General features: G+C 39.4%; 2 protein-coding genes across 3 annotated transcripts in view; one reads left to right on the forward strand and one right to left on the reverse strand.

Annotated features, from left to right (window-relative positions):
* The window catches only part of LOC124410375 (alkaline phosphatase-like), a 98,337-nt gene that overhangs the window by 64,612 nt on the left and 11,502 nt on the right, over positions 1-22,223 (forward strand). For both annotated transcript variants that reach the window (XM_046888678.1, XM_046888677.1), the window contains exon 3: positions 16,525-16,699. In XM_046888678.1, the coding sequence (XP_046744634.1) occupies positions 16,525-16,699 (175 nt within the window). The remainder of the gene's footprint in view (positions 1-16,524; positions 16,700-22,223) is intronic.
* On the reverse strand, positions 1,927-13,891 carry LOC124410376 (caspase-1-like). Its single transcript, XM_046888679.1, has 5 exons — positions 13,715-13,891; positions 9,964-10,238; positions 7,417-7,592; positions 5,916-6,033; positions 1,927-2,421 (listed from the first exon to the last, which is right to left on the reverse strand). Exons 1-5 carry the CDS (start codon positions 13,843-13,845, stop codon positions 2,147-2,149), a joined length of 975 nt encoding a protein of 324 aa, XP_046744635.1. The 5' UTR covers positions 13,846-13,891; the 3' UTR covers positions 1,927-2,146.

Raw genomic sequence — 22,223 nt, forward strand, 5'->3', positions numbered from 1 at the left:
TTGAACTTCCCCTTCTTACACTACAGTTTCCAAGTTCATAGATAAAAAAGGAAGAATAACTAATTCGGATCTCGAACTGCAAATTCAGATTCTTGATTGACGGTTTTAAAGCCCTTGGATATTATGTTACGTGAAAATGTGACGACTTTTTTATTTTCAACCACTACAATGGAACCGTTATTACAAATTTTGAAAGTCTGATCTTGGATTCGTTTTCTGTGACCCAAGACACCTTGGCCTACCAATTCCTGCCGAAATCGTAATTATTTTTTAATTTTTTCCATCATATTGGATCGCCGTTTTGGATTTCGCAATCTGACTTCAGATTCGTGATCAGCCACCCCAAAAACGGACGATTATCGATTTGATTTATTGGAATTTTGTCATTCGAATAATTGAACACGTATACTAAATCGATAATAGCCAAAATCTAATCAGTTCTAATTTTGGAAAAGCCGAGTTGATCGAGACTAAAATCATCGAAATCGTATTATTCATCCGGAGGTTCGTTTGAAAATGATTGCAGGTGATACTCTAAACTGCAAATCGTGATAATCTAGTGAAAACTCAACTCTTCATCTTCGGGATGATTACAATAACTTACTTTTTTCTTAGAAAATAAGAAAATAGGAAGTTAAGTGTATAGACAGTCTAATTTATGTTGATTAATAAATTATGTACAAAGTCGAGTGGAGATTTCGTCCAACGCTTACGTACAACGATCGAGATTGATGAAGTTAAAAAAGTGGTAAAAAATATATTAAACGAACGACGAACATCCGACGGTTTAATGCCGGAACGAACGGTCGAGTAATTTTCTTACCAATTATGTCGTGACTTGAACAATGTAAACGCGGGCCTAAACGCCCCGCAATGTCTTGAATAAATTATGTTCAGAGTCGATTTCCACCCACCAGTGGGCGGATGATGGGCCGATGAATGGGGGTACTTACAAATTTAACTCGCGAGGAGAAACGACGGGTAGGTAGATAGAGGCATGGCAAGGGCATTATGGGAGCTTGTTTGTCTGCTGTAAAAGGCTTTCTGTACCTACACCGTAGGTACGCGAGGCTTTAATTATCCATTGAAACGAAGGAGTTAATTAATTTTGCGAGTTAACCAGGTATAACTGCATCTTTTTATTACGTATCGTTTCTAGAATGGTTTTGATTTACACTTAAACAGCAAGTTTCGAACCTCGTTTATACGTAGGTACGTACATTATGATTGAATAATTTGTAATTACCTTTCGCAAGCCACCCAAGGCGATATCGATCAATAATTAATTGGCGCGATATTTGCAATCTTGCGATGGGCAAACACGCACGGAAACTGAAAATAATTTCTCTTGGACCTAAGTAAACACGGTCAATATCCAGGCTTTTGGTGTACATAATAGTGATGTAACGAATATTCGCACTCGCTTCCGCATTCGCAAAAATCGTGCGAATATTTTACAAACGTGACTCTCACAAATACTTCGTACATTGCTTGTAACAATTGTGAAAATAATATTAAATAATGGGAAAAAACAGAAACATTAATTTGATACGTGAACTTTTATTATAAAATTTTATCTTCTCGTTTGAATCGCACTCAAGACCTAAAAAGTAATTTGTTTCTGATATAAATATTGTCGAAAATTGACAACTCTTCATTCGGCTGCGTGGGAATTAATTTATGTATATATTGAAATATTGCTGATACGCATCACAATATTTAACATGTATACGAGGTATTCCATGCAAGGTTGACAAGAGCTTGTAATATCGCAGTTTTTAATTGGATCGACATTTTTTCACGTACCTAACGGTATTCTCATAACACCAATCTTCTCCTTTTTTTTTGACTTTGTTTTTACGCGGCCGTTTTTTGAGTTGTATATATGAATATTAAAATTGGTTCTTAATACCACACCTTTCGTGAAATTCGCAAAAATTTGATTTTCTACCCCGATTCAATTCTATCGAGTACTTATTTTCTATTCTCATTTTCAAAATTTTAAACAAAATTTTTTTAACAATTAAACCTTCTATCAAATTGGCACGAAATACTTTGTGTATTATACGCAGCTGAAATAAATCAAGTGTATTCAACGGTCGTCGATGATTCACGTTTATAAAAGCCTTCGTTCATGGGATTCGATTCAAAGTGCGGTGACTTTTTTTGCAGAACAAAGACTGCCCGATTTTTTTGAAAAGTAGACGAGGCGCGTGAGCATCGAAACTATCGATGGAATCTGCTTCTTTGCATGCATCTTGGCGTTCTGGGGTACGTAGGACTGGAAGTCGAGGGCGACCCTCCGGTTGACGAACGTCATTATAGTCAGAAGGTCCCGACTCGTGCCGTTCCTGGCGAATTCCTTGCAGATCGCCTGGATGAACCACGAACCAGCGTCTGGGTTGCGCCAGGAATAGAAACCTGAAACAAAGTGCAAAGCGGATATTTATCAAGGGGTAGAGACGAGTAGCGGCTGAAGAAAAGTCGCTGACTTTTGGGATCTTATCTATTGACAAAAAATTATTCAATTTCAATCGGGCTTATTTCGTTCGAAAGTATGCATGTAAGAGCTTTATTAGATTTTTTTTTATTGAAATCGATCTAGCTGATTTTGAGGTCAATAACAATATGTTTCCTATAAATTAATTTCAACAAAATAAATGTGTAATAAATCCCGATCTACATAGTTTTTAACGCAACAAATCTAAATCGAATATCGATCGAATTGGTCGTCGGGATGTAAATTCCAAATTTTCAGCCACGAATTCCATCCAACCCCTCGAGAAATAGAAATAAGAAATTCTCATTTCGAGGAAGAAACTTTCCACGGTATCTGTATTTTCATTCCTCTGCATGCGTAGGTTCGGTTTCTTGTTTCGGAAGCGATTCCGCTGTCGGGATTTAGTCCCTTTTTATACACGGGGTGAGAAATTGTCCGCAAAAGGGCGACAGTCCAGGGTCGCACGGACGGAAAGATCTCCTCGCTCGCAAATTCCCTCCGCATTTACTTACTCGGCTGCCTCGTCGCGTCGTCGGCCGTACAATGATGTCCTCGGAATAAACGAGTTGTATAATTCTGTGATTACGTTTTAACTTTATTTGCACGTGACATAGACTCGCCGTCGAGATACCGAAGTTGTATTTTACCTCCAATGTATTCCCTCGGGATAATGAAAACCGTCGACCCCCCCCCCCCCCCCCCCCCCCCCCTGTTTTCGATATACGAACCGATTTTCGATCATTTGGACGGCGTATCTAATGGCCGTTTCGCGACTAGCTGGTATAATTTGTCTTCGCTTGAATTCCTTCACTTTATATGTACTTTGTTTTTTTTCCTTTATATCTTCCTTTTATTATTATTATTTAATCAGATTATCACGACTATATATGCAGATTTTCTTTCAACGTTTACGTACGAAATTGAACAATGAACATAAATTTTTCACACAGAGAAGCATTTGAAAACGCTTGATTATACTGTTAGAATTTTGAGTTTAGTAATTTGCAGTGTTCAAATCAGTCGCGGAAGATATTTAAGGCGTGATTGAAAAAAAACAAAAATGAATAAATAAATCTCCTCGTTTTTAACTTTTCCAATCTTCGCGGGACTCATTGTCGTTATCCGTTGATAATAACTACCTTACCTTTTTTCCTTTGCTTATAATTTTGCAATCTTATGAAACTTTTATTCAACCGCTATTGCGGGTCAAATTACGAGGCAATCCATTCCCCAAAAAACGTTTTCATCTGGCCGCCAAGTCCTATCAGTTTCAAATTTTTCACTTGGCTGTTTACGAAATCGTCGCGGAAGTTTGTGGGACAGACCGACAGACTCTTCAATTCTCACGGTTATGAAAAGTATCGCAAAAAACCTCTTCTTTCGGCTTTTTTATAACAGCTTCCTGAATTTGAAACTCGGCCTGATTGGATAACTTTTGCAACACACAAGGGGCACTTAGGAGTCATTATGATGGGTTCCAGAAGCGCGTTTTATCGTAGGTCAGGTATACCGGAACTCGTGAAGGCTCGGCAGCTCATTAAACTAACTTCAACTAGAAACAGTTTATTAACGTACCTACAGAACTGGAACTATGGTGGTTTTCAGAACGAGATCTAGATTATTTAGAGCGTAAAAATTTTTTCAGGAGAATTCAATCGAGATTAAGGTTTAATAATAATAATATTCTCTAACTAGATTACAAGGGTCGATATTCGTTGAGACAGCCTGCCGATATTCAGTGACAGAGAAATTACGGAGATAAAACAATTTCATACAATATATTACTTTAAATATTGTGCAAAAAATTAAGCGAGTGAAATATTCACGGACTCGGTATACGTCATAGGAAAAAAATTTTACTATAATTTTTATAACAGACTTATGCAATTGATTCGGTAAAGAACAAAAACCTGTAAGGATCATTCCAACAGTTTTCATTACATCGAGCAAAAAAGGATTAATTTTATTTATTTTGTGCAAAATATTTCATTACCATCTCGTGGTTAATTCATTTTAATTAGTGAATAAAAAATTTCTCAATTCCACGACGCAATATTTGTTATTTCGTAGAGTAACAAGAAAATATATCAAACGGTAAAATGAAGCTTATTTTTACATACAAGTGTAAAAGTTTCGCGAAATTAGATAAATTGTTCAAAGACGCTACCTATCACTTCTGTACATTTGGCAAATTCTTTCCTCGAGATTGGATTGAAATTACGAATTTCATTTCAAGTTTCGCCGCCAAATAATTCTGAATCAGGCGCTTTCGATACCTTTCAAGTTCGGAATTTCAACCCCGAAACTTCCTCTTTCCTCAGCGATTTACAGCCCGCGTTAAATTGGCGATTGAACCGGCTCCGATAGTCAAAGCTTATTGCAAAGTGGACAACGTGTCGTAATCAGGTATGTAGAGTGCGGTGCAGGTCGATGGCGGTTTCTGCGATTCGACGCGATGCACGGTTCTCCGTTAGGCATTCAGGCCGACAGAAGCATCCGACCACTCCCAGCCACTCCGCGGATTCTCTGCAAGCCCTGTTCACATCTGCAAGATTGGCCTCGATCCGAGTGAGATTCGATTCGCGCGGTTCCAGCCAATGATGGACCGAGAAGCTGCGAAAAGCTCGCGGAAACCGGAAGCCTGCTATAACCTTGCCGGTTAAATCGACGCGAGAATCCAGCGTGGATTCGCAATCGACCTTCACGGTTGGGTTGTTTGCCAAAACGGCGATCCGGGTAAACGGAAACACGTGGAATTGAGGTTTTATATGCGACGGAAATTATCTTCCGCATTTGTTTTCCACCGAAATACTAATGCGGTTGATAAATGATCATCGAAGAAAATGATTTTTATGCAGAAAATCAGTAATCAATTCATTGCCGTATATCTCACTGAAAAATTATTAGATTCTACAATATAGTTAATATTAAGCTTAGATATAAACGTGGGTTAAAGAATTTCTTTAGAGTGAACGAGCAGTTTCATTATATTTGAATAAAAAAAAAATCCGGTATTTACGTTCAATCTGCACATTCAAATATGAATAGATATGTAAAACAAAAAACAAGAAACAAAAAAAAAAACGTTTGTATCTTGTAAGACGCAAAATTTGGATAGCAAATATTTGTTTGAATCTTTGAAAATGTCGGTAAGAGTTTTGGATTTTTAATAATCAGGTTATGTAAGAAACGTATTTTCAGTATTAATCGCGTTCTTCTTTGATGGAAATTTCATTAAATCTCTGTGTAATTCGTAAGAATTTGCGGAAGATAATGAAATAGCGGGATTCAAACTCATTATCAGTGGTATAATGACACGCGTTGAATTTTCATTTAAACTTATATCTCTGACCAGTATCACTCTACGTTTTAATACGCGCTCGTTTCGAGTAACACTCGTGTTTCTAATGCTTACCATCATAAGTAGAGAAGGCAACCATGATGTCAGCGTAGGCAGGTATGCTGTAGCTAGTCGCGCTGTCAGTTTCGTCAATTATTGTGACACCCTGATCGAGTCGATTACCTCGGCAAGCCTGAAAAACGTGAATTAACGAATCATTGGATGGGGAGGAAAGAGGGCGAAAAATTCTGCTGCCAAACTGATGTGATATGATTTTTGGTAGGTGTGTAAAAATGCGAACGTGAAACTTTTTTATCTACCCCTATATCAAACCGTCTTCTACTCGCAATCGAGATCCACGCGATTTTTAACCTCTAGTCAGCTTCCAGAAAAGAAAAGGAAAAATGAATAAAAGTGGAAGAGGAGTAAAAAGAAGCAAAAAAGAATAAGAAACGAGAAAGTACACCCTTCGTGCGAATCTTGCATGTATGTATGTGTCTTAGCAGCCCTGTGCTTACCCTTATTCGTGTATATATGTAGACTTTATATACGTATATCTATGTTAAACCGTACGAGAAATTTAATGAAATGTATATCCTAGGCAAAAGGTAGAAAAAAAGTATACCGCGAATAAAGAGAAGAGAAAAATAAAAAAAAAGGGTGCGGGTACGAGGGGGGGGGGGGGGGGGGACAAAATTTTTGGGACACGCGTCCGCTTTTAAAAAAAAACTTAATCTTGTCCCGCCGGTGCACACATGAACGTGAGGTAATACGCAAAACCGTGTATACACGTGTGTGTAATATATTTCCGCACTTTGTGTAATCCGACGCTTATTAAATCCTGCACGCGTTTTAGAGCGATCGATTAATCCCTTCCCCTTGTTGCTCCCATTTTTTTCTGTGCGATAAAAAATAAAGCATTCATACTCTTAATTCCAGTGAAACGGATTGAATACCCGCTTGAATTAATGTTATGGGGCAGAAGGAAAAGCAAGTGGCTTATCTGATCCTCCGTTCCACGTCTGATACCGTATAATACGTGTATTTATAATCTATAAAATATCGGCTGCAATTCGCATCGAGACTTTCTGTTTATTCTGATTTTTTTTTTTTTTCACACTAAATACGAAATTAATTAACCTTCTCGCGAGACGGTGGGAAATAATTTAGCCAAACGTGATAAGTGGCTGTAAGTAATCATGTAACGATCACTAATCAAATCAACGCGATTCGGCGAGAAATTGGGTACAGGGTTAATAAATAATATATTAAAAACTGAAAACACATGTCGAGCCAAAATTCTTACAGTACTTAATCGCCACCATATTTCGTACGCTATAATGTAATAATCCTCAATCATTATGCTACTATTTTCCACAAAATGTGAATAATTGCTTTTGTAATATTATCACCGAAAAATCTGGTCATTGTATAATTTAAAAATGGTGAATCATTGAAAAAAAAAAGGAAACTGAACAGATCTGATAAAATTATTGACGTAGTTGATCAAAAATAAAATGTATATATAAACATTTATTTCCATTAAATTTCCTGTCAATTCTCAATTTCCTCTGACCTGGATGAAGAAGAGCTTCGGTTTTCCAGCGAGGGTGGGGCACAAATCGCCGGTGAAAGAATTCCACAGTTTGTCAACGGGGTAAAGTTCATCGCTCGAATGCAGGAAGCCGGATTCGCCGTGAGACATCGCTGATACAACGAGACAATCGGCGTCGCTGTGATCCTCGGCAGCGACTGAAATCAGGACAACGGCGTTAATTAATCCGGTGATCCGGAGGCCGCCGATGCGTTTTTGGGTTCAATCGGGACAAGATTCATGGAAAAGCCACGCTGAAATGCAGCCTCGCTGTTTCGCCAATTTCGTTTGGCAGATTCCTGCTCACCTTGAGCCAAACGCGAATACGAAGTTGCACCAATTTCGCAAATCACACGCCTCGCGGCTGGACGTCTATCGCTTTTTGCCCACCCAATTGTTGCCAATTCGGAGATTGTTTATCTTTAGCTCGTTAGCCAGGCCCGTCATATCCTGAGTGTGAATGCAGTGGGAATCTAGCGTAAAAGTTCGACGGGTTTTTACGATTCGAGGATCAGCTGTGCGAGTTTAAATTGCCAATTATTCACCGACACGATTCGGGGAGACGATAAAATATTTATATGACATTTGTCTAATGAGACCTCGTTTTGCATATCAAAATTACGTTTACACGATGCGAATTTATATTTTTTTATATAGAGTAACCGGCGTAAATTTATCAGGAGATCGGGATCGACGGAGCAAAGCTACGAAACATGTCTTAAAATGGTTGCAAACCCCAAACAGGTTATTCACTCGATTCCAGGCACTTAACGAGTCCTAAATATTAATTCGAATTGAAACACTCTTCGTCTGTGTGGAGACTACGTTTATTATTTATTATTCTCGAATCTCGGGATGAAATTGTGTCAAAATTGTCGCACCTCTGCAGAATATTTATATACTGACACCTCTTTACCGCGATCTATGATTTATTCACGAGCATCATTATTCCCAGTAATTTTATTAATAATCATTTCACGGATTGGTAAACAACGTATTACTACCCCAACTAACTCCTTGCCTCGTTCAGAACTCAGCCGAAAAGCTTATTAATAAGAAATCGTATAATACGGCTGGCTTTGAACATGTATCTATTAAAGTTTTTATCTGTGTTTTGTTTTTGTTTTTTTTTAATTTGATACCGCGGAATTCCTCTCGTTGTTTTGAATGATAAACATTAATTTATCCACTTAATCAAATCACTCGTGCGTGTGGAGGACTGAATGCGATTAAAAACTTTGGCAATTAATTGATAACGGCTTTGTACGTCACGTGCTTAGCTTGACCCCTAATGAACATAAATATTGCCACTAATGATAAGTGGATACAATAAGGGGTAAAAGCAATCAGAAATTTGCGTGTCGTAAATACGACCGACATTATAATTCCTCGTCGCGTTTCTCGTCGTCAAAGTTACAGTAATTTTTTTTTTCCCCCTTTTTGTTCACTCTTCCACGTTTCATTAGGTATGCAAATTGTAGAAGGGGTTAAATGGATATTCGAGGTATTTCGGCAGTCTTTTCGTTGCGCAGGATTCAATTCGACTGTTCTAAACCCAAAGCGAGCATCACGTTCTACCTGGATAATTATTCCAACGATTCGCAAGTAATTTATTCCGTTCGTCGTGTTGATGGAACGATCTTGAATTCCTCTGTGTCAAGTCAGTGAGAAGAGAGAGACACTAGAGGCGTTACAATTGTGCAAATTAATCGGCCTACCGCGCTGGCTGAATAACTCGGATAAACAGCTTTCAGCAACTGTCTTGTGTAACTTGAAAATTATCTCTCACTGCGAATAGTTTCTTGTCCCGAAGATCGAGGAGCTTACAAGCCAAACTCATCTGACTGATAGATTCTCGCTGGAACTTCGGATGTTTCGCCAATCGAGAGCAGGTTAAAATATGGTCTTATCAAAAACCTGCCTTTGATCATCGACAATGAACGACCTCACCAAAGCATTCATGCATATTCATATACGTATCTCTGTCGCAAACCCCGAATGTTGATAAACTTTTTCATTTTCGGGGGAACGGATGAAGTAATCGAATTCTGAATCCCCGCGTTAAAATCGAGACCGCTGAAAAAATCGGTGTAATTTTACAAATCTCCAATGATCAATGCTTGCAAGTTTTTAATTCCAAAACCGACCTATTTTTACAGAACGTGCAGCACGAATCGAGTTTTATCAACACTAAATTTGTGTTAACTTTATAATCATCCAGGGTACAATAAAGGTATACATATAATGTATCGATTTTAGGACCGATTCACCGAAACAAATAATTCCCCAGCTCTGCATGCAGACGTAGTTAGCTATGGACTGCGGGCGATAACGGTGTGTTCAAAATCCGAGTTTCCCGAGTCCTGGGTTAGAGAGCCTGGAAAATAGCCTGAACAAATTTTCCGGGTGAATACTTCATGCACCTCCAGGTATATTCCATAACGCACCGGCTGCATGGTTTGGACCGAAGAAAGTGCAGGAAGCAGAAGTTCGACGCTGAGTTTTCCTTTAGAAGCTTGAAAAACCCACCTGATCTCAGGACCTGCGTTATGGTCTTAAAGCTGGGGTCGTTGTAGACGCGAACCTCGAATCCAAGACTATCGAGAGCTTCTCCGAGGTTTTTGCAGTCCTTAATCGTCCCGGTCCGAGTCGCCATGTTCACGAAGTGAATGTGGTTGAAGATCAGGGCGACTCCTCGTCGTGGGTGGGTCATGTCGTAGACTTCGGAATCCCGGTGTACTTTGCTCGATACGACGGTGCTTTCCAGGCTCGACGTGACGCTCGCCACGCTGTCGGCATCGTCACTGAACAAAAAATAATTAGGTGGTGAAGAAAGAGGTGCGGGAGGATGAGGATGGCATCGAGGACGCCCAAGTCGAAGTTTATGGCCTACGATCGAGCCTCCCTCGAGGTTTATGTGAACCTACTTTGAAGGAAACTGAACTAAATCAGGAAATCTTGAACACTTTAGCGTCGACGTATAGGGTCTAATAATGCATTGAAATTGAACCTACTTTGTTATCTTCAAACTTTAGCTAGGGTTTGAGGTAGGTAAGCGCTAAATTTCGACTCGGGTGGTTAAAACACCGCAAACGTGTAACGTGACTCCGGCAAAATTTGCGGAACGGCAATTTCGAAAGGGAGCCGAGGTATCAGCTGGTGTACGGATTCACCCTGTATACGTTTCGATATCTGCATGCAGCGTGTTTGTACACCAAAAACATGTGGCGCGAGAGCGCAATTTCAGCGCAAATGCTATTACATATTCAGAGGACGAGAATTGGGACAATCGAACGTTTCGCCCGCTCGCAGAGACAACATTTGTACGATATTTGTCAGGGCGGTTTAGCCCAGATATTCTTTTCATTTTCGCGAAAAAATTGCACACTCAGTTACCGGATCGTTGGGATCCGATCACTCCGACGGCTGTCTGATCCGTTAACGCCGATTGCACGGCGACGAGCGTTATGGCGGGGATTACATCCCCCTTGGAATTACTAAATTAAGACTAGTCGAAAGTAGCGTTCTGAAGGATAAGCCAATAATCCTTATCCTGCAGAGTGGAGTAGCCTTCTCTCTCTCTCCCTCCCTACCTCTATGTCGTCTTATAATTGCACTTCCACGACTGAGAAAACAGGGCACGATTCTCGTTCAGCGAAAGCTCTCTAACATTGACCTTTGACAATTATATATCTATCTATATATGTATATATACCTTGAGCTAGAGAAAATATCTGGCTAAATGGCGGCAAAGCCGCGGCCTAATTGTGCAGACCAAAGAGTCACGAATCGAAAATCCAGGGTAAGACGATTTTGTATGAAAACTTGAACCAACTCACGGGATCGCAGTTAGTAACATTAAACGCTAACGTAGCGGAGCATTGAGAAAGAAAGTCACTAATTCGCAACTTCGGAATTACTTTGAAGGTGTTAAATTTGCAGAATATCAGATTCTTTGATCTTCTTTTTTGCATCATTATACGGTTTACTGAATGTCAGAACCTACTGAAATTGAAAAAATAACCATTTTTCGTAATAATTTGTCATCGCGTTAACGTTACCAACTTTCTGCGTGTTTTCAATGAATTTGAAACCGCTTTGTAATAATTAGTTTTTACAATTTACAGATATTTTACTATCTCAATTCAACAACAAACTTTACAGCACATGTATCAAGTATATAATTCCTGACGTGTTTTCTGCGGATACATGCGAAACATCGTAAATTAACGATTTGTAGTCTCTGCTTTTTCTCAAATTTGCTTTTTGCCATATTTCGGCATAAAAAGCATCGAACGAACTATTTCAAGTTTCACATGTATCGAGCTGTCATTACCGGCTACAAAGTTTCGACTGCGCGCGAGAAGTTTCTACCCTGTAACCAACAGCCCCTCGGCCGGTCTTATAACGAGAGAGGACTGCAAGCGTGGCAAAGACGAGCTGCCGGATGAATAACTACGCCGAGACTTGAAGACCGGCGAACCATCTCGTTATCTTTCGGTAGCATGAGAGTGAAGAGGACCTGGAGGAGGGACTAGAGAGAAATTGGAGAGGGACTGAAGAAGGAAGAAAAGGAATGCCGGTCTGGGAGGGAGGGAGGGAATGGCGGCGGCGGTACGGTGGTTGCCGTCTGTTGTTGCGGTTGAATCTTCTCGCGGCGACACTCGACTGACGTGGGATGAAAACTCGCGTTGTATATATAATCAAGAAAAGGGAGAGGGTGAGATTTGAGGACGACAGGGGCTTCCGCTTTTGCGGGAAACACGTGGAGGAGAAAAAGAGATAGAGAGAGAATATTTTCTGTCGACTTGCCGAAGGCAAAAATCGCCTTAATTCTACTTGTTCGGAATGAGAATGGTGCTGCGTTAAACCAACTCTGGGAAATGTGGAAAATTGAACGGATTCTGGAGTCAGGTTTGGAATTGGTTTTAATTTAGGGCGACTTAAGCTTGGATTTGACAGCGAAACGAATCTGTGATACAAATTTTATGGAGCTCACGGTTTCCCATGGCATTTTTACTCGGGTCAGTTTATGCTCAACAATTGCGGATTGTGATTCCGTGAGTGTGAGTAATCGCCAACTTGCTGCTTAACAATTTTAATGTTTCTAAACAATTGAAGAAGTGAAATCACAGTTGCCATAAGCTTGAATCGTTCAGGTCACCGATATGCCTTTCGCTACTGTCATAAATATTACGACCTTTCAAAAGTTCAGTTTCAATACATTATTTAGCCAGAAAAAACTTTTGGGTACGAGAATTCCGCAATGAATTTTGCGGTTCGGTGGTTTAATTAGACGTCGGTTGGTTCACGCGGTTAAAATCCTTAACTCGGTTAATTTTTTTTAGTCACGCCATTAAGTTCTTTTCTTTTACATACATACATACTTAAATACTTGGGAGAAATTTTCCAGCCGGTTGACAGTTTTTCATCACTCATGCACGCGCGTATGCGCGAAGTCAAAGTCACGTGTCGGCAATAAAAAAAATGTATAAAGCGTGGGACTTTGATGTTCGTCGGAGTGTTTTTCGTAAAGAAAATTGGTTATAAAAGAATATTACTTTCATAAATTTCTTTTTTCCCGTTCTCTCAACCTCTTATTTCACGTTACTTAATAACGCACTTATAAATCCCGCAGGGCACAATGACTGTTCCGGGAAGCAAAAAGGTTTTTAAAAACCAGTGAATCCAACGTATTTCTGTAGATGTAATATGTATATCGTATATACGTCGTGTAACGCGGTTATTCAACGAGTGAAAAAGATTCAAGAATCCCGTTGCCGTGAATGAGAATTTTTTTCTGAATAACCGTCGTCATTTCTTAGGAATATTTTAATAAAATACGCGATCTTCCAAGGGAGTAATTTAATCAGTCAAAATTCGGCGTCTGTGCTGCTTAGTTATCGAGAATTTAGCCATAAATTAATCTTGCCGTGTTATAAAGAACGTGTTTCATAGAAAAAAAAAAAAAAAAAAAGTTATAAACCTCTTCCAAGGCGCGTCCATGTATGAATTGCTATTAAACCATCGAAGTGTCAATAAAGTATGAAATTCAGGCCGCCTTATCGACACTGACATTAAAACGAGATAAACTTCAACGTGACGCATCACCTTCGACAACAGCTGATAGAACGGCACGAAAAATATTCGGAAAAGCCTGATATCAAACTCGCCATTATTCGGTTATAATATAGTCTCTCGAAGTGCGTAATTCGCGAAACACTTTTTTCAGTTATATGCACTTGAAATTAACTTCGCGATAGACTAGCGTTATACTAACTTGTTTTTTTTCTTCCTCAGTAGCCAGGCGTCTGTGTCATCAGCCCTGGTTTCCGGCTCGGGTTGCGAACCGGAAATTTTTTCCGTATTGAAATTCTGATTGCGGTTTTCGCGGACTGTCAACGACGTCATGACGATCCCGACGGCGGGAAATCCCTCGACCAAGTGACTCCACCGCGAAGATTCGTCGGTTACGTCGGCCCAGATAAAACGCACATAACACATTCTTATCTTATCCGAGCCGCGACTATCGAGTATCGAATCGATTTAAAAGGCCCGTGTATAATTCCAACGATTCAACCTGCATGATAGTTGGCCCGCGGCAACTTCCGGTGTGTCAGACCTCGGATTCATCGCCGTCCCGATAACAAGGCTGACGGACGGCCTCAAGGCGCGATCTTTATGCATTCAGCTCTCGCAAGGTCTCTTGGGAATTACATAAATCCCCCGGGACGACGGGATTATAAATTACAGCCACGTTCAAAAGACGCTTTAAGGTTACAACGCGATTTACAGACTACTTTATACCCCGTTTTATCGATGAAACTTCTGCATCAAACTTTACGGTATTATGTGTGCAGGTTTGATAAATTAAATTAAATATCGGGAGGGAATGAATAGTATTCAAAAATTTTTAGTCAATCAAATAAATTATTCCAATTTACGTAACTTAATGCAAGTATGATTACCGTACAAAGTGCATCGTTGCCATTTTTTACTTTCAAAATTTCAGCTGAAATTAGATTCTTTTTCTTCTAACTTTCCCTAATTATATATACATATATATATATATATATATATATATATATATAAAATTGCTGTTTTATTCTCACGATCAGTCAAACCGACTCGATGTGAACTTTAATCGTACCTTTGAAAGCTTTTATTAATTAATAAACATACTCTAAAACATGCGGAAAATTCACCGCTGAGATAAGTTGTTGTCATAACAGTGCGTTCCGTCAAAATATGCAAGTCTATTGTATATTATACATAAAACAGAACCGCATGGCGTTCTTGGTGAAGTTTCTCTTCATAAACAAGCGATTATGCATGCGCACGACACCCGCCATTCGTTATAATAATATTACAGTTTCATATATATATATATATATATATATATATATATATATATATATATATATATATATATATATATATATATATATATGTGTGTGTGTGTGTATTACTTGTATACCGCATGAATCAACCCGTACCATATCGTAAATATAAATTCATTTCAAACAAGTTTTGATGCCTGTAGATCATACGTACTTTTATTCTGCACTACGAATTGCTGTTGGATAAAGGAAATTTTCATCAAATAGTTTGAAAAAAACTTTGTACCAGGCTTCCTGACATTTTACATACTTTTAAGGATGTAATTTATAAGGTTACAGTCACAAGATTTGAAAAAAAATGTGCTCAAAAAAATTAATTTACTTAATTCAATCAGATTTCGAATAAATCTATGAGATTGCATAAGATTTCAATTCGGAACTTTAAAATATTACCGAGATTTCACGGGACTCTATCAAAAAAAAAAAAAAAAAGAAACAAGAACAAAAAAACATCTCCAAAGAAATAAATAAATAAAACAAAACGTTTTCCTGTGTCATTTAAACGTGAAATGGAAAATTGCAAATAGGCACCTCTTAATATTAATATTAAGAATTCAAACTTTGACGGAATTTTTTTTCTTTGTCATCTTAAACGATATTTTCACGGTAACTAACGAAAAAAATAGTCATTTTTTTGATCCACCCTAATACCCATATCAAGGAACGACTTTTTCGAACCGAGAACGCGAGCTTCCTGATCCACATCGAGAGTCGCTTCTTCCCTTCCGTGTTATGATAATGATGACTGGTCCTGACGGCTTTTTCAGGCATTTTACTTGCGCAGGCCTCGCATTCACCTCGTGCATCTCTTACACTCCATGTTTGAGAGCGCCGAAATCTGCTCCGAGCATCAAAGGCGTCAGCAGAACTCACCCGGCTAAATTCAATAATGCGGAAAAGATTTAACCCCACTTTCTCGAATCTAGTAGTCACCTATAACCACGGCGCTAAAACGACCTCGAGATTATCATAATCTGCAGTTTTATGGGCTGCCACGGGGAACCCGAACCCCCGCGACCAACTGCAATAAGTCAAGTTTCTCGTCGCGGATTTCATTCATCTATGACAGTTTGATCCATAATTCGCGCTTTCCTCGAAAGGCGGTATTTATAACTCCTTACGTAACTTCAGGGGCGAGAATTTAACTACAAGAGCGAAATTCGTTACTTGTCACTTGAAATTGTTACGAAAATCTTGGAAAACACAATTTTAGAAATTTTCTATATGGGTTCCATTATGAAGCGATATTTGTCTATTTTTTTTGGCACATTCAATTTCTTTTATCAACTTCGTAATGAAATAGTCCTCGAAATTTTCTAAGTGAAAAATAGAACTTCTGAAAATTGTTTATGAATTTTCAAACCATTAAAAGAACGGCTTTAATTGGAAAAAAAAAAATACAGTTTTTGAGTATTTTTGTAGAATTTAAAAACAAGGTCCTTCTCAACATCGTTCTCAATATTTATAAATAATTAATTAACCAGTAGTATATAAAAAGTGTTCAAAAAATCTGGTCACTGTTTCCAAGTTGGGATAATTGCAGAAAAAATTATTGAACAAAATCAAAAATGGTGAGAGTTCAATGTCGGCTCGATTCCCATGGAATTCCCCCTATGTACGTAACCTCAGATTCCTATTTCTTCATTACTTTACTCCTAACCACTTTTCTTGGTTATTTTACGTGTTTCAGACCTACAACATGGACGCTCAGGTCGGCGAGTCTTCGGCCTGCGCAACTGCCCTGCTTTGCGGGGTTAAGGCCAACTACGAAACCGTCGGACTCGATTCCTCCGCAAGATTCGAGAACTGCTTCTCGAGCCAAAACGCGAAGGTTCCATCGCTGATCAGCTGGGCCCAACAGCAAGGTAAGGACCCGATAGCTTTGACGAGGCTTTGATGGAAAAGAGGGCGGATTTTGGGAGTTTTTGGCTTTCTTTCTTTCAAAAGTGTGTGCATGAATGGTTATCATCGTTTCACCAGATTTAGGAGCGGATTTAAAGTATGAGCGAAAGACCGCGAGGAGAGAAAATTTCTATTTACTCTAGAAATCGAGGGGCTGACGACGCTGGTATTTGATCTGCATTTTGCCGACGTCTTTTTCGAAGAGAAAAATATGCTTTGCGCACGAGTGAAAAAACCTTTGCCCATCGGGATAAGCGCTTCAATCTGCTTTTCACCCCGCGTTTATGGCAAAGGAAATGTAAAGAAGTTAGGAAAATATAAAGGTTCGGATCTGAAGCACGCCGTTTTTCCAAAAATATTTCACGCCCAAGCCTAGCTCGAACGGACTCGGGGATAAATTGCTCCACTTGAGGGCGTTCCCGATTTTTTATTGAGGACCCTTTTCGGTCTCTATGGGACAATTATTATCTAATTGAGCTTTCCTGCCTATATGTATGAACAGTTTCACGGGCTTATGTGCTACAAGAAACTACCTGGCCTCTGGGGTGACTGAATTTTACGTGGTGGGCTGTTTCTAGCTGATGACGAATCAGGAATTAGCAAGTATTCGATATTCATCCTCGAGTCGGCTTCCAGATCTTCCAGTCTCGTCAGATTTTCCGATGGAATGTCTTCTAAATCTTCTATACAAAACATCACGGATAATATCAAGTCTTATAGTGAAAGCTCTTGAAATCTTATAGATTCGTAAAATTTTATACGAAAGCTTGCATAATTTTATCGAACATCGTAAAGTATTCTTTCAAGTTTTCCGGTGGGATCTTGTCTGTTTTTTATATTAAATTCTTTTATATTAAGTTTGGATTAAATCCACAAATTATCGTTAAACCTTACGATGTTCTCAAAAGTTTTCTCGTACAATCTTGTGAGTTGTGAGGAGAAAGAAGAAGAAGAAGAGAAGAAGAAGAAGAAGAAAAATCTTGAAACATTGTATCGACTTTTATAAAATCCGATAAAATTCTATAAATTCTTTAAAGTATCGTCGTAAAGCTTTCGAGAATCCCTGAAATTTGACAAATTCTTATAAAACCTCGATAGATCCCGATGCGAAATTGGCACTAAACTTCGGTCAAGAAATCTCTACGGAAATTTCCGTCGTTTTAGGGTAAAATGAAAAATAGAATGTGAAACCTGACGGTCGAATCGAAGAGTTTATTCGATCCCTGTTCCGGTCGCAGTTCGGATTGATCTTCGCGGGGTAAAAAGCGTTCATCACCGCCGTGATAAATACGGCGGAATCGAAGCATGTCGGTGAGAGATAAACCTGACCGAATTCTCCAGGCTCCAGACCCACTTTCGAATTCCTTCACTTCCCCATCGCTCTTGGATACGGAGTATAGATCTGTTCCGTCAGAGCGACTAAAACCGCAGTTTCACTCCGAAGTTCCAGAGACCCGCAGAGTGTGGCGTGCGGGTCTCACATATGCCGAGGCGCAAGCTCTTCTTGGTTGGTTGCACGACCGCTCGGCTCATTAAGATTGATTGCCTGGTTGATTAATTGCACGGGAACGTGGGCTCGGGATCCCCGCTTTTGCCATCGGCTTTCCGGCCCGGCAGCATCCCCTTTTATCTGTCCGCGTATCTACTCCTTTCGGCTCGGACCGCGGTTTCCAAATTGCTCGCAATATCGCGTCGCAGTTCATTTTTAGCAACTTAATCGTGTTCTGAGTGCTGCTAAATTGTTTCTCGAATTTTGGCGGAAAAAAAAACTCCCTGCAAAAGACTCGTTTGAAAATTGGTGGCGTTTCAAAGCGTGAAAGTAATTTTTGGCTCGTTAACCGAACAACCAGCACCGCCATGTGCCCCCGTGACTTTAGGGACATATTTTACAATTTGGTAATGAATCAGCTGGCCACTAATTATAACGATAATTTACCACTCGAGGGTATTAAAAGTCCGACATTCACGCCCTTTGAAATTATTTTACCTTTTTTCTTGGACGAATTTTTCTCCTCTTTGCCTGCTTTTTCTTATTCCTTTTTTCTGCCTTTCCAACTCACAAATTTTTCAACTTTCTTTCACATTCGAAGCGATTAAACTGGAGAATGTAAAGCTCGACCTTGTGTCTCCACATTTTAAGGGTCGATCGTTCAAGCGGATTTTGGTAAGTGAATATGAAAATACTCGCGGCATTTCGTTTCTGGTCTTATTAGTAGCTCTTTGTTGCAAAATTCTTTCGCTTCCCACCGCTCTGTAAGACCGTTGAATAAGGAGAATATAAGCTTGAACGGTAATTCTAGTATACACTTGTAAATTTTTCATCACGGTACAAGAATGAGGTGACGGGGTGGGCGGGCTTAATGGAAAGCAAAATTTAACGCCGCGAGGCTTTTTCCTTTGCCTAAATATTCGCGGCAAAGAAGACGTTCCTCTTAAAAATTCATGCCATTTGTTTGAAGAAATTTTTTGACGTTGACTTTCAATCGGGTTTAAATTCGAATGTTAATAAGAGTTTTTCCCTGAGTAAGATATTTACTTTTTGACCAAGGTAAGTCGAGGGAAAGTCTTTTCTCAGCCATCCGTTTCCCTCGCTTTTTTCGTCCCTCCTGTGCACAGCTCAAATTTATCCCGAACGTATCCTTTCACCGGATACACATTTCGTCTCGGATTTACCTTTCATCATCCGATCAGACTTCTGCCGTACGTATATTCGTATATTATCTTTTAGCTAAGCGTAAGATTCGATTGAGATTCTCCAAAAATCGAGTTTATATCGAGTTATGGAAGGAATTTCTTGAGAACAGAGATTCTCTCCGAAAGTGAGCTTTAGAGAGCTTGTCTTCGCTAGAATTGAATTCTTCGCCATTTTCCAAGTTTTATTTTTACATTCAAAATCTCCATCTCTTCCCAAAACTGAAAGTATTTCGCTCGTGTATATAATACGCATGTAATCAATAAACCTATTACGTTACACCCGAGCGGTTTTACTTTCCGTATAATTTTTTACTCACTGATATATGCCCATTCAAAAGAGAAAAATAAATCTTAGTTTTTTCTTCCCCACTTCGCAATATCTTCTGACCTTTTTCTCCCAAACCTCCCAAAGTGGCTGGAATTCGATATTAAACAAAGGTCAACCCTTCCGCAACACATTGTAAGAAAATATTCAAACGTGCGTGAAAAAACAACAAAAGAAAGTTAAAATACAATGAAAAAAATAACGAGTAAAAAAAAAAAAAAAAAAAGAAACGAAAAGAAAAGCACAGACTGTTTGCAAAATAATAAATCATGTGCGAAACAAGCTCACCACCACCGCGCCTTGCACTCGCTTCTGGCTAATTGGCAAAGTTCGTAGTACAATCCGACTACGCGGATTCTGCCCAGAGATACATTCGCGACACGCAGTGTGGAAAAAGAAACTTTCTCGAAGAATGAGTAACAGCTCTGTCCCAGCGCTCCGATTTTAGAAGGAAAACTTCGCTAATCCCTAGGTATAAACTACCCTCGGACAATTTCTTGATAATATTAGTCGGGTGAAATCCTCCTTTCAGCTACCCCATTACCCAGGAAGATCTGATCCGAAAGGATAAGGCTGCAGGTGATTAACTGCGCGAATTATGGACACGTGATCGAAGGATCGAAATTCGAACAGTTCTAAGCTCGGGAAAAAATGCATCTCACGATGCTAATTCAGACGCGCATTTTTTCCTCGGATATAATATTCACCCCTGAGGTCACGGTGTATAAATTTTTATAGTCACCGTTACGCTATTTTATGTAAAGGGCGACAAACACGCCGCACGTTTCGCACTAAGTCTTTCTTTCTCTCTTTCTCATGCCCCTAAAGTAGCTGTAAAAACTCGTCGGGCTGCACGACTTTATAAATAATTGATACGCGCTGTTTTCAAAATGTCAGACTTTGTTCTGATTTTCGCGTGTTTTTTTCGCTCGCGTGCGGTAATAACTTGTGATAACTCGTCGAAAATCTCACTACTAGACATAGCTGTTGAATTTTACGAAAATTTGTGGGAATACATTTGTAATAGGTATATAAAACGGACAATCTAATCTAATCGCTCTTTGATTTCACCGAATTTTCATTAGTCCGAATTTGTTTCGGACTTGATTGTGCAAACTGACAATGAATTGGACGAAATCTCGTGCAAACTAGTTCGACGGCGAATAATTCGTATACCCATGTAATGTTTGGTCAAGTTTCCGTCGACGCGTGCACATATACGCACACATTCGTGTATGCCTGTGAGAAACGAGACCCCAGATCTTGGTGATAAAATGGTCGAACTGCCGGCCAAAGGACCCTCAGATTCAACACCCGCCTTATCCGAAGTCAGCGTTTGGTTATCGTGCGACGATATGTTTTCAGTTACCCAATCTCTGGTCTGCCCAGTCTGGTTTACGGCGTTCAAGTAGTCCATTGGACGTCATTCGACCGTTATACTACATCGTTCCGAGTTTTAGTTTCACGCCGAAGTCAATTTTATTATCGCAGAATGACCCTAAACTTTGAAACTTCGTCAGTGATTGCAGGTGTTTTTTTATTTTCAATTGAATAACCTTAGTTTTTAGATATTTTTCCGTCACAATTTTAACACGCCTGCATCGTAGGTAACTGTTGAGAATCGGTAAACTTTTGAGGGAGTAAAACGAGTTTTATGAAACATGATAAAAGGTATCGCGGTGATAGCTGTTTCCTCGAGAAAATTAGAAAAGAAAGAATCTTGAGAAAGTTAATTAACTCATCCAAAAAAAAGAGTTAATCGTAAAAGCGTGGTTCTTTTGATGAATGGAAACCATTGACCGCATATTGGTTCGATCGAAAGTATGTAACTCGATAAAACTAATTTAGTTCCAAACGATTAATCCAGAAGGAGCAGGAAGGAGATGGCTCGCTCGCATTCCATGTATGGGAAACGTTGCTCTTCTTCTGCAAGTTGCAATTTTGCATCCCTGCACATTTTTGATCAGACGAGAAGATGCAACGGTGATTGACCTGTCTCTCAGGAATGTCGTGGGACAGATTGCTTGATGCAAGATCGTAACTCAAGTTTCTCGTGCGATATTTTTTCTTCTCTAATCTATATTTCGACCTGAGAGATTCACTGCCGTTTCCAGCTTTGTTAATCGATTGTTTTTTAATCAGAACTTCAGCCCTGGCCGATGGATTGAGCAATTTTGAGAAGCCTGTGGAAGTCGGTTTTCATCTCGCAACCACGCGGCAGATAGCGCGAGCGTTACTATTCAAGGGAGATAAATCTAGACTGGTCAAAGGGTGGAATAGTTGTGAAAAGATGACAAAGAGCAGCTACGAAGCAAATTGAACCGCTGGTAGGGTATAGAGAGGCAGAGAAAGAGAGAGAGATTAGATTAGATGCGATTTATTTTTTGCACATTACGATATACAATCATTTAGTTTCATATATGTATACGAAGACAATATATATCAGCAAATTTTGAGAGACAGAGAGA

Source organism: Diprion similis, chromosome 9 (genome assembly GCF_021155765.1).
Source record: "Diprion similis isolate iyDipSimi1 chromosome 9, iyDipSimi1.1, whole genome shotgun sequence".
Classification (NCBI taxonomy): domain Eukaryota; kingdom Metazoa; phylum Arthropoda; class Insecta; order Hymenoptera; family Diprionidae; genus Diprion; species Diprion similis.

Bases quoted from the DNA above. Each gene is read 5' to 3' on its own strand.
- LOC124410376 (XM_046888679.1), bottom strand. From the start codon at position 13,845: ATGACGTCGTTGACAGTCCGCGAAAACCGCAATCAGAATTTCAATACG. The intron at 10,239-13,714 runs GTTAGTATAACG...TTTTTTGTTCAG, and splicing joins CTGAGGAAGAAAAAAAACAA to TGACGATGCCGACAGCGTGG. The intron at 7,593-9,963 runs GTGGGTTTTTCA...TCCTGATTTCAG, and splicing joins AACGCAGGTCCTGAGATCAG to TCGCTGCCGAGGATCACAGC.